The sequence below is a fragment of the Podarcis melisellensis genome (assembly GCF_964234715.1).
Source record: "Podarcis melisellensis genome assembly, chromosome: 10".
Classification (NCBI taxonomy): domain Eukaryota; kingdom Metazoa; phylum Chordata; class Lepidosauria; order Squamata; family Lacertidae; genus Podarcis; species Podarcis melisellensis.
The window spans coordinates 76363587-76376225 of NC_138542.1; the positions used below are offsets into that span (position 1 = coordinate 76363587).

Below are 12639 nucleotides of genomic sequence, written 5' to 3' on the forward strand. Positions count from 1 at the left end.
GCAAGGGGTGCATGAAGGAAAATTCAAATCTGCCTGCCTGCCTGCAGATGCAGGCTTCTTGTCTCCTCGCAAGCAAGCAGCACAGCGTCCTGGGGGTTAGAGGGATCCTGAGGTTGGCAGCCTTCCATTCTGGATCCAGCTGGGCTCCCATCAATATGTTCTTCTGAGCAGCCGGCAGGCCGAGAAGCCAGGAAAGACGTTGCTGCCACGGTTGGGAAGTTGTGGGAGGGGGACTCCCCACACTGCAGCGGCTGCTGGACTGGCCCCATTTCCCTCCCAGGTCATGACAAGCTTTCCTTGGCTGGTGTATGGAGACTTGGCCGGCTGCCTCCTGGGAATGGGCCTTTGGCTGGGGGCAGGCAGAGCCCAGCTCTCTCCCTGGGCTCAGGTCAGGAAGGGACAAGGAGGCCGGCCAGCCCTTTGCCCCACTGGCCTTTTGTGGTTTGTGGTGTGCCATTGGAAGTGACACTAGTGTTTGTGTGTGTGTATGCGTGTGTGTGTGCGCGCCAGAGTATGTGAAGGGTTTGAACTTCTTGTTCTTTGGGAAGGAAGAAAAGGAAGCGAAGGTTACAGGCCACGGCATATTGTGTTGGTAGTCCCAAAGTGTGGTGTTTTGGCAGTGTGTTGAAACTGTTCCCTGTTCAGCATCTCCAGGTCTGTGCCCCCAGGTCATCAGATGTTGGCTTCGGCCCCCTTTGCTTTGTCTTCATTGCCTGGAAATAGCACCCAGTGCTAAAAAGAAGTCGGTGGCCTTGTGGAGAATCACCTCTCCTGAAGGGCCTCCATTAAAGGAGCCCGACTGGTTTGAGTTTGATGTGGTTATGGGGTACAGGTGGGTAAGCCAGGCTTCAGGTGGGCCCCTGGGGGTTCAGCATGTTTGATTTGTGAGGTGATGCCTTCTCTCTGACTCCAGCTTCAGGCATTCGTCGGTTCAGGTTCAGAGTCCTTCCAGGCCTGGGGAAGGCTTCCTGTTCCCACCTTTTTGCCGGGGCTCCCGTCCCTGGTGGACTGGTGTATCACTCAGACTCAGAATCTGGCCTTTGGGGGCATTTCTTATTGCATCTGTTACACTGTGTTTGCTGCTCTTTCCCTCATTGAAGAAGCAGGGCCTTAATTCCAGGTTTCCCTTCCCCAGCTCTCTGGACTGCTCAAAGGAAAACCCTGTCGAGGTCTGCTCCGAAATAGCGGAAGGGAGAGATGGATTCGGTTGCAGCCAGGCTTGGCCTCACGCAGTAATGCCAAAGAGGGATTTTGGGGACATTTCCTGGATTCCCTTTTCCCTCTTTCATGGAGCAGCAGCCCTTGCTGAATGCACTGTGCTTGTATTCTGGTGGTGTGAGGATTTTTGGAACGAGGGGAAGTGGCCTTTGGGTTTCCTTGACAACCTAGATCTTTCTTTTGAGCGGCGTCAGGAAAACAAATGTGTGTTCTTCTCTTTTCACAGCTGAGTCTGCAAACTGAAGGGGGCTGTAAGGAAAGGCTCCCTCAATCCTTTGCTGAGACTTAGCTCTGAGTAAAAACGTACAGTGCAGGATCAGGCTGGGCATGTGGGAAAGGGCACTCTTGTCCATTTAGCCACCCACCCCGGCCCTCTCGATATCTGGTGCGGTTTCTTACACCTAGATGCCTTCTGCTTTGTGCTTTTCAGTATTAATGATGTTTTCATTTCCTTCTTTTGTTCCTCAGGCAAAAAAGAGCAACTAAAGTTAAACTGAGATCAATGGAAGGTGTTCTCGAAGTGGAGACCTCTGTTGAACCAAGAAGCCAGATGTATCTCTGTCTGTGGCGAAGGTCTCGCTTTTGAAACAAGATTTGCACAAGAGGTAGGAGCTGTTGCTGGCTTTTCTTTATCGTTTGGCTTGTGGGCACTGCCAAGGAGCAGGCGGGGATGTCCATATTTGGTACAGAGGACCCTCAGAAGTGTGTGAAGGAGGAGCCTGGCGTGGGGTGCATGAGAAGTGCCTTTGGGATGAGGCCAGAAGTCCCTCTTGGTCTGCTTCTGGCATTGACTAGGAAGGTTCCCAGGAAAGCTCCCAAACAGGACTTGAGGAGGAAGGGGTGTGTGCTTTTGAACATGGCTTCTTTCTGCAGAGAGGGGTTTTGGCAAGCAGCTGTGACAGTCACAGTTTCAAGGCCTTGTCAGATCTTCTGGTCAGCTGCACTTCTGCCTGGAGCCACTAGCACTCTCAGAAACAAAACTCCCTAATTCTGCCAACTCTGGTAGGCTGCTGGCAAGTTGCTTTTCCCTTCTGAAAAGTCTAGCTCAATATATGGTCAGATCCAAATAGGATCTTATTAGTGTGCCTGTGTAGAAATCAGACAACCCTGTTCTGTTTGGGTATGTTTATCCTGGAAAGCTGAGAGGGAAGACGATAGCCATATTCAGACATCTAAAGGGCTGTCACGTGGAAGATGGAGCAAGCTTGTTTTCTCCTGCTCTGATGGATTCAAGTTACATGAAAGGCGATTCCAACTAAACATCAGGAAGAACTTTCTGACAGAACTGTTTGGCAGTGGAATAGACTCCTTTGGAAGGTGGTGGACTCTCCTTCCTTGGAGGTTTTTAAGCAGAGGCTGGACGGCCACCTGTTATGGGGGCTTCAGCTGAGATTCCTGCATTGTAGGAGGTTGGACTAGGTGGCCCTTGGGGTCCTTTCCAACTCTATAATTCTATGATTCAGTCTGTTTTGTCCTGAAAGAGTTGCAGCTCTCTTCAGATATAAAAGATCCCATAAAACAGCAACTAGCCTTCCTCAGTCCTCAGCCTCAGAGCCTGCAGGAGAAGCAGCACAGAAGTCAAAGCTGTCTGACCAGGGAGCCACTGCTGCTTCTTCAGCTAAGCAGCAGGCCTCGGGCACAAAAAAGGGAATGTTCATTGGCATCCACGTGTAGCCCTGGCACTGAGAGGAAGCTCGGTGCTGGAGGTATGGATGGAAACTGCCTGGAGAAAATTGTGATTGTTTGATGTAACATTCGGGAAGAATTAAAGTCTTGAGCCTAAGTTAAAAGCTGCTTTGATGGCTTGTCTGTCTCCCTGAGCGCCGTTCTCCTGGTGCTTTACATTCACTTCTGTCTATTCGCATCTGAGTTTCTCAAAGGAAGCTGCCACAGCTCCAGACAGCTTTTACCTTTCTTTATGTGGAGTTGCAAACCTGCCAGTGTTTTGGCAGAAGGCTCAGTGCCCAAAATCAGTCACTGCCAACATCCCTGACACTGCCAGTCAGTGCGGGCGATGGACCCCTGTGGCCTAGCTCCGTGTAAGGCAGCTTCCTCAGAGCATTGCAGGGCAGGGAATGGTGAGGCTACACTGGGCAGGGGTGCCCTCCCTGTGCCCATCATGGTTGTCTGGGGGGTCCTGGCTGGAGTCCCTGGTGGGAACTCAGAAGCGTCACAGTCGTTGGGACGAAGCAGCTTCCTTGCGGCTTTCCCCCTTGTTTGTCGGGATGGTTCATGCAGGCATCTGCTTGAACCCGGTGAGCACAGGATGCTGGACTAGATGGGCCCCTCTGGGCTTGATCCAGCCACAGGGCTCTTCTCAGGTTCTTACCTATACATGCGCACAGCACTCAGTGTTGCGCCAAGAGGCTTTTTGTGACATGGGAGGTGATGGAGCAAAGGATTTGCATGTGCATGGGAAGGCAGATGTCTGGGAGAACTCAGACTGTCTTCCAATTGGATGTAGCTAAACAGGGACAAAGCCAGGCGGCCCCAGGAAATGTGATCCTTGCACAGCCTCAAAGGGAGCCCCAGGCTGTTGCTGGCGGCTGGTTGAGCATGAGCTAGAAGCCAAGAGGAAAGGCTTTGGGGGATGTGGGCAGGGCAAGTGCAGGCCAAACCTGGCAGGCACATTTGTCTGACTTGGGAGGGTGGGGGTGCAGGCAGGATGCTGCCCCCCTTTTCCAGCATTGCAGGGGTGGGGGACCTGCTCTTGGGTAAGACCCAGTTAGGTCAGGGTGGGCCTTGTGCTCCATAGTCCAGTAGCAGAGGAAGGGGAGGTTGAAAGCAGAGCTCCTTTGCAGCCCTTGCTTGCTTGCTTGCTGACATTTCTTTCACAGCCCCATTGCAAAGAGCAGTGGGGCTGAGGCTGCTGCCCCTGCGTGTTTTGCAGGGGGGGGGGTGCTGTAGGGCTGCAGGATGGCCAGAAAGCTCTCGGCGGAGGGGGATATACTGCTGGTGAAACCGCCACCGCTCTCTGCCCTGGCAGAGAGAGAATAAAGCTGAATTAGTGAAGTTCCAATACAGCTTGTTCTTTCCTCTGCTTCTTCAAACTGCTTGGCTGAGGAGTGCGCTGCTGCCCTCGCCTCAGCCAAGCAGTTTTATGGAGCCCATGACCCAGGGGCAGGATGGGGGCTCTGTTAGAGTGCTCCCCCTCCCACGCCAGCGAAGGCAGAACGAGCTTGGCCAAGGAGCCCTTGCTGCTCCAGCGTGAGTGGAAGGAGAATTGGGGCTGGCTCCACTGGGGGCAGGAGCCTTTCCTCCCCCCCGGGGAGCAGCCGGCTGGGGCCAGCTGTATTGGCCACTGCCTGCAAGGTGCTGGGGTGAAAGCACCTCAGCTTCCACCATGAGAGCTGCAGCAGTTTCTCCTGGCATCTCGCTGGCTTTGGCCAGTGCAGCTTTTTTCAACATCGTGGTATATCGTCAAACTGCAATGTTTGGCTGGGATACACCACAGTGTTGAAAACCCAACATTGCCCAGCCTTAGTGTCCAGGCTGAATGATGCGGGTGGAGACACTCCTTCAGGTATGGTGGTTGCTTTCCTCGTGAAGAGAAAGAGAGAGAGTCTAATTCGAAAATAATTCAAAAGAGAGTGTCTTAAACTCTCCCATTTTCTCCTGACATTGAGCAGAAGTTAAACACTGATCTTCCCTCGTTTAGTCCTTAAACATATTGCCTCCTCCATAATCATCCAGCTCTTGAACTCCATTATTCACTTTTGTATCAAATCTTACTGTTGCAATATGTGAATGGCCTGGGAGCAGCATTCTCTTTATTTATCCTATCTCTATATTTCAGTGATGCTCCCTTAATCAAATTTAGAAGACTTTTCCCTTAACCAAGAAGAGGAGGAGATGGAGAAGGGACTTAGATTCATGAAGATGAGGGCTGCTGCCTTCAGGGGCTCCCAAATGGTGGGCTCAGGCTGCACGGAGAGATCCAAAACACAAAAATACATACCATAGGAACACAAAAAATACCCCCCCAAAGGCCACAGATTACACTTCCGATTTGATTGCCGCTCTTCCGTTTTGAGTGTTACACTGAAGTCTGTCTATTTATTTTGCCTTTCTGTTTTTGCAGCTTTTTTTTGTTTTGTTTTTGTGAATGTGTGGAACCCAGTTCAGCTACTGATTGATTGATTGATTCTGTGACTTCAGTACATCATTTATTGCTTTCATTTTATGGACCAGTCATCTCATTAGATAGCAAAATTCATGTTAAATTGCAGTATTAGGAGTTGTTTTTAAGAGTCTGGAATGGATTAATCTATTTTGCATTACTTTCTATGGGAAAGCGCGCCTTGCTTTTGGAAAGCTTTGGTTTTGGAACAGACTTTCGGAACGGATTAAGTTTGAGAACCAAAGTACCACTGTATTTTTAATAAATAAATAAAATCAACAAGAGAGCTCCGTAGGAAGAGGCTGTTTATAACCCATTTCCCCATAGCCTGGACTCCTGCCCAGTTAGCAGAAGATGGAGTTTCTCCAAGGGATGGGCTCGTCTGTTCCCCAGTTTCCCCAGAGTGCATCTGTTCCTGTGAGATTCTCGGGCCCTGACCCAGGCGTTCACAGAGCCTTGTGGGGAAAAGGGGACACGGGGAACTCTTCTGGCATAGCCTTATGCTGACAGTGCTGCTGCTGCTGCTGCTCTCTCCGGCTCCCTGCAGGTCGGTGCTCACTCTCACCATGTTCTGGAAATTTGACCTGAACACCACGTCGCATGTTGACAAGCTGCTGGACAAGGAGGATGTGACTCTGCTTGAGCTGATGGACGAAGATGACATCCTCCAGGAGTGCAAAGCGCAGAACCACAAGCTGGTGGACTTCCTGTGTCAGCAGCACTGCATGGAGGAGCTGGTCAGCCTCATCACCCATGAGCCCCCACTGGACATGGACGAGAAGGTCCGCTTCAAGTAGGTACCCGGCCCTGGAAGTCCTGCCAGCTGGCAGCGAAGGGGGGCGTGGCCTTCCTGATAGGGCCCTGCGACAGAGCGGGGGGAGCCTTTCGTTGCCTTGCGTGCAAGCTTTATAGAGCGCTTTTCAGTAGTCCCTTCCCAGGTAGTTTACAATGAAACAAAACAATAATAAAATCCGAAAGCCAGTTGTTTTCACAAAACGGCATGCACATAAAAATAATGGAGGCAACAAAACAAGCCAGCAGCACATGAAGAGACAGGTCTGTGTGTGTATCCAGAGGGTGGGGGCATCCGGCGATGTTGGGGCTGTCTCTGAAGAGGCCCCGTGCAGACAGCAAAGGGGCTCAGAGCCTGCAGGTAGCAGAGTCCCTGAGCCAGAAGGATGTTCCGCTCTGCCAGGGAAGCTGGGATCCTGATTCTTCCAACCAGCGCCAGCTGCTCTCATTGGAAGGCGCCATGGCGGAGAGGCTTTGGAGCCATGGAGGCTGATGAGGGGAGCTCTGAGGGATCTGAGGCAGGGATGTTGCCCTGGCAGTCTGGCCACCCCAAGCATAGCCCTGCTTATCCCAGAGGAATTGTCATTCACATCACCCATCACGAGAACTTCCAAGAGGCAAGTTCCATTTTGTGAACCGGGATTTATGCTGGCAGACAAACTGCTTCCTCCATCAACTCCCGTCAGGCAAAGGAGAGTCTTTTTCCTGTGAGCTCTTTTGCCACAGCAAACAGGTCCGTCCTGGAGGCCCATGTCAGACCTTCTGCTCTGGTCGAAGCTCTATAGGGGCTGCATGTCTGGCTGCCCCTAGTTTGAGATGGCTGCCTTTCACATTTCAGGGCAGAGGTGGTTTGGGTGTGTCTGAAGCCTGCTGCTGGCATCCCTGGTGGGTCTCTGCGTGGCAGCCTTTGGGCTCTTGGCACCAGCGGCAGCAGCTTCCCAAGCTCTTGGCTTTGGCTCTGTCCCTGCAGGTACCCCAACACAGCCTGCGAACTGCTGACGTCTGATGTGCCGCAGATCAACGACAGACTCGGAGGGGACGAGGCCTTGCTGAACATCCTCTACGACTTCCTGGACCATGAGCCACCCTTGAACCCTTTGCTGGCCAGTTTCTTCAGCAAGACCATCGGCAACCTCATCGCCAGGAAGACGGAGCAGGTCAGGCGATGTCCCCTTCCCCCTTGACTGTTTTTTGGGCGGCAGCTGAGGGTTAATTCACAAGGCTGTCTCTAGCTAGCTAGCTAGCTAGCTCTCTAATCAGTCTATTTTTTCTTTAGGTAATTTCATTTTTGCGGAAGAAAGCCAAATTCCTCGACTTGGTACTGAAGCATATCGATACGTCTGCCATGATGGACCTCCTCTTGCGACTCATCAGCTGCGTGGAGCCGGCTCCGCTGAGGCAGGAAGTGCTAAACGTGAGGGCTGCTCTTGGGCTCAGAGGGTTCTAGAAGTGCAGAGTGGGGAGGGACCCCCGAGGGTCATCCAGGGCAGGAATCCAGGCTCCAGTGTTCCTGGGCTCCTTTGCTTTCTCTCTGCTGTCAGGCTTGGCCTTGACCGCGTAGGGAGCTGAGAAGAGCAGCTCCGCAAGGCTCTTCTCCGCTGGCTCCTTCGGTTGCCGGAGGCTCCGTCCGCGTCCCTTTGCCAAGGCCAGGCTGGCCTGGAAGCAGAACGGCCATGTGACCTGCACTCTTTATTTATGGAAGCGTTTAGGTGCTGCCAGTTCATACCATCTTAGCAATGTTCACCAGGATAGACAAATTATGAACGACCATAAATACAGATCAAAAGGAGTCAAGTGAAGGGCTGGTCAGGAAATTCAAATGGTTGCCCAGGCCTCTCTTCATAAAAAGGCCTTGAAGTGAGGCTGCCTGCCAGCTCTCTGCTGTGGAAGGGCTTTTCTTCTGCATTTGCTGTTTCCAGGTTTGGTCTCTTTAAGAAATGGAGGCCGTGACCTCTGAGGAAACACGTCAGTTGGCTCCTCTGTGAGCCAGTGTGGTGTAGTGGTTAAGAGCGGTAGTCTTGTAATCTGGGGAACCGGGTTCGCATCTCCGCTCCTCCACCTGCAGCTGCTGGGTGACCTTGGGCCAGTCACACTTCTCTCTGAAGTCTCTCAGCCCTACTCACCTCACAGAGTGTTTGTTGGGGGAGAAAGGGAAAGGAGAATGTTAGCCGCTTTGAGACTCCTGAAGGGGAGTGAAAGGCAGGATATCAAATCCAAACTCCTCCTCCTCCTCCTCTAGGGCCTTATACAGTCATACCTCGGAAGTCGAACGCCTTGCGTGTCGAAAGTTTTGGCTCCCGAATGCCACAAACTTGGAAGTGAGCCTCTTTGTGAACATCCTTTGGAACCTGAACGTCCGTTGTGGCTTCCATGGCTTCCATTTGGCTGCAGGAGCTTCCTGCAGCCAATCAGAAGCTGCATCCTGGTTCCCGAATTTTTTGGAAGTCGAACAGACTTCCAGAACGGATCCCATTCGACTTTCGACATACAACTGTATTCCACTGCCCCCCCCCCCCCATGGCTTCTGAAGGGACTGGCCTGGCCAGAGGCCTGAACCTGCTATTTTCAGTGGCGGAAAGTGGAGCTTCATCTGGAGGGCAGAGAGGAGCCAGCTCCAGACTGGCAGGGCCATGAGGGGAACTCCCCCAGCCTCCTGGGCCTGGCGGTGGGCCATGCAAGGGCGACTTTCTCACTGGCGCTGCTTCCTCTTCTCTCCTTCCCTGCAGTGGCTGAATGAAGCACAGATCATCCAGCGGCTCGTGGAGCTGATCCGTCCCGACCAGGATGAGGATGTGAGTGCAGCCTCCTGTCCGCAGGGCTCTCCAGCTCTGTCTCCGAGAGCATCTTAGCAGAAACCCTTCCTTTGTTCTGCTTAAGCTCTTTTGCAGGGAGAACCTACCGAGACATTTTGCCAGTGAGCAGTGGGAGAGGGTGGGCAGGAAGCTCTGGGCAGTGCCAGTGTAGAATGGGCAGCTGTGGTGTCGACACTTAATTGTGGAAAGGAAAAAAGGGCCTGAAAGGACGAGAGCGGCTGCCTCCTGGGTCCCAGGCGGGGCCAATCAGCACTGCCATTGCTGCTCTTCAGTGCTGGGAGGATGAGGGGCCAAGCAGAGCCCTGATTTCCCCCCGCACCCTCCCCCCTCTGTGCCGTCTGGTCTGCTTCCCCCTGTGGGTGCTAAGTTTCAAAATTTCACACACCCATTAGCATCTCTTGTGGTCCACCCAGTGTTGAGCCGCCCTATGGGAATCCTCTGATTTTGAGGCAGCCCAATCTGGGGTCATGTGCCTGTCCTTATAATAATAATTTATTACTTATACCCTGCCCATCTGGCTGGGCCTCCCCAGCCACTCTGGATGGGTCTCAACAGAATATGAAAACATGATAAACCATCACACATTAAAAATTTCCCTTAGTGGAGCTTTTAAGCTGGGAGGTTGAGGGAGTGTGTTTATGTGTTAGGGCAGACCCACTCCTGGGCACAGAAGGCAGGCAGGAGTTCTTTTCAAGCAGGACCTCAGTCTGGAACTCCTCACCTTTAGAGTCATTTCCTGCTGTGCTGCATCATCTTTACAGCTTTGGCCCAGAAGTCAAGAGGGGGCCACTGGCCACCTCCCTCCATTCCCAGGGGTTTGGGGTTCTGCGTTGCTGTCAGCTGCCCGGCCCCCTTTTCTCTGAAGGCTGAGAGGAGAGCCCTTTTGCCACCACTGACTCGTCTCCTGTTTGCAGAGGCAGTCCAACGCTTCCCAGACCTTGTGCGACATCATAAGGCTCAGCAGGGACCAGAGCAGCCAGTTCCAAGAGGTGGCTGAGCCCGACCCACTCCTGGCAGCTCTGGAGTCGTAAGTACAGCAGAAGACAGAAGCCGGGGGGGGGGGGCTGGGAGCACCAGGGGCTGCTCTCGGCCGCTTTCTTGTGGATGTTCTTAAAAGGGTGTCGAGGTTTTCCTCAGCTGGACAGAGCAGGCAGGCGTCTCCTTGACTTTTTAAAAAAATATATATTATTTATACCCCGCCCATCTGGCTCATGAGGAGCACAGCTTCCAGGGGACTGGACCTGATTTGGGTCTCCCAGCTTCCTGTGGGGATGTTGTGTTAGAATCAGAGAACTTTAGGGTTGGGAGGGACCCCGAGGGGCATCTCGTCCAACCTCCCACAATGCAGGAATCTCAGCTAAGCAGTCATGGCAGATGGCCAGCCTCCATGTGACAGCCCTTCGGAGATTTTTTTTTTTTGAACGTTTATTAATTTTCCAATAAAAAACATCCAATTAACATATCAAATCATAATCCAATTAAAAAACTAAAAAATAATAATCCAATTATCTTCTGAATTTAATTCTAATTATGCGACTTCCCACGGTCTGAACGTCAAAGCAACTCCAAGTCTCAGTTCTGCCTCTCACAATATTTCCATATTGCCCTTCGGAGATTTCAAAGTTAGTGTGATGTCGTGGCTGGAGCGTTGGACTTAGGAGGCCGAGGGTCAAACCCCCACTCAGCCAGGAGCCTCACGGGGTCAGCCTTGGGCTTGTCCTCCTTTCTCAGCCTGGCCCACCTCGCAGGGGGGTTGCTGAATATCAGCGTCCTCTGCTTAAGAAGGCTGATGACCCAGCTGCAGCCAGGGAGGGGGGGGAGAGGAGGGGGAGCAGTGCCCAGCCAGGCAGCCCCCCTCCCCATTCTCTGGGCAGGCCGTGCCAGGTTGGAAGCCAGGGGTGGGGAGGGGACCAAGGCATAGACGCTTGTTTGGGGAAAACGTTGCTGCATTCTGACTTGTGGATTCGGGACCCCCTTAAAAATGGCCTCTAACTTTTCCTTGGTGTTTCCAGGCAGGAATGTGTGGAGCAGCTTCTGAAGAACATGTTTGATGGTGAGCAGACAGAGAGCTGCCTTGTGAATGGGACTCAGGCTCTGTTGACGTTACTGGAGCCGAGGCGCACCAGGTAAGCTGGTTTGGGGGCCGACCAGATGCATCGTAGCAGAGACTTCAGGGGAGAACTTAGACTCTTGGGCGCCTGGCCAGGCGGTTGACGAATGCTTGCTCAAAATAAATAAGCGAAGTACAGGAGACCCCAACTTATTACTGATTTACTTAGATAATTTCAGCTTTGTGAGGGTGGCAGGAAAATAAGTAAATAAGCAGAGAGCTTGTGGGGAGGGAATAGTTGGAAGGAGCCGTCCAAGATCTCGCATGACCTGCCCAGAGCCTGGGAAGCAGGATGGAGGAAGCTATTTCTGCCTTTGGTTTTCCTGCTGCTGAAAGGGTTCTTAAGCCCTCCGCCTGGCTTATCACCCCCTGGGAAGGTTGTGTGAGGCCTGTGGGAAGGTCATGGGAGGTCTGTGCAAGACTTCACATCTTGTGAGATGTGCTGACAGTGGAGGGTCTGCTTCCCTTGGCGCCGGAGGAGCAGGCCTGCTTGTGTAGAGCTCTCCAACTCACAGGGCTTTACGTGGTCTGAGTCTTGAGCCTGGTTTGCTTCTCTTCCCCTGCAGTGTGGAGGGGCTGGTGGACTCTTTCTCTCAGGGATTCGAAAGGTCTTGCACTGTCAATAGCAGCATCCTGGGTGGCATTGAGCCGCGGCTGAAGGACTTCCACCAGCTGCTGCTGCACCCGCCCAAGGTAGGGAGATTCTGCCCCCCCCCTCTCCTCAAACCCTTCTTCAATCTCCCCAGGAGGCTGTGCGTCTGAATATACAGTGTATCGGTGATGGTGGGATCTGTCAGATCCAGTTAGTACTTCGGTAATCAGAGGGGAAATCCAGGAAGCGTTGGGGGATTGGGAATCTTATTTTGCCCAGAACTGGGATAGACTTGGGAAATCCAGGAAGCGTTGGGGGATTGGGAATCTATTTTTGCCCAGCTCGGTTTGTGGAATTTTTAAGTCTGCCAAGGAGACACTGTAGAGTAAAAGACACAAAAAGAAATGGTTTCTGTTATGGGATTAGAAGAGGACAGAATCTTTGAGGTGCATGGGACTCTTCTTCAGGTGGAAACCTGAAAGCTTGCATACTTCTGCAGCAGCTCAAATCAGTCCTATAAAAACCACTGCCATCCCTGTTACGCATTTCTTGGGTGAAGGGCTGAGTGCAGGTTCTGTGCAGGCAGGCGGCTGCTTCGTCCTCCCAGAGAAGAGAGAGTGGCTTCTGCCTCCATCCAAAGCACCCTGTTAAGGATTCCTGCAGCTTTGTGCTCTGCTGTTCTGACCGCCAGCCCCCTTGCTGTGGGGTGCGGGGCAGGGGACAGGAGGAGCTGAGGCTCTCTGGGGAGACGTCATGTTGGTCTGGCCTGAGAAGCCCATTTTGTCTCTCTGCTGGCGGCAGGCAGCATCCATTCTGACGACCATCGGCGTCTTGGAAGAGCCGCTGGGCAACGCTCGCCTCCATGCTGCCCGCTTGGTCGCTGCCCTTCTGCACACCAATACGCCCAGCATCAACCAGGAGCTGTGCCGGCTCAACACCATGGAGCTGCTGCTGGTGAGGAGCACTTGGGGATGGCCGGGAAAGGTCGCTTGGC

General features: G+C 52.8%; 1 protein-coding gene across 2 annotated transcripts in view; it reads left to right on the forward strand.

Moving 5' to 3' along the window:
• Nucleotides 1-1185: 1185 nt before the first annotated feature.
• PPP6R2 (protein phosphatase 6 regulatory subunit 2) overlaps nt 1186-12639 on the forward strand; it is a 31561-nt gene continuing 20107 nt past the window's right edge. The window contains exons 1-9 of one of the 2 annotated variants that reach the window (XM_081928783.1): nt 1186-1823; nt 5886-6131; nt 7101-7287; nt 7407-7544; nt 8857-8922; nt 9858-9970; nt 10956-11069; nt 11620-11746; nt 12447-12599. In XM_081928783.1, coding sequence (XP_081784909.1) covers nt 5905-6131; nt 7101-7287; nt 7407-7544; nt 8857-8922; nt 9858-9970; nt 10956-11069; nt 11620-11746; nt 12447-12599 — 1125 coding nt within the window. In that variant the 5' untranslated portion in view covers nt 1186-1823; nt 5886-5904. The remainder of the gene's footprint in view (nt 1824-5885; nt 6132-7100; nt 7288-7406; nt 7545-8856; nt 8923-9857; nt 9971-10955; nt 11070-11619; nt 11747-12446; nt 12600-12639) is intronic. The other variant, XM_081928784.1, reaches the window with a different exon arrangement.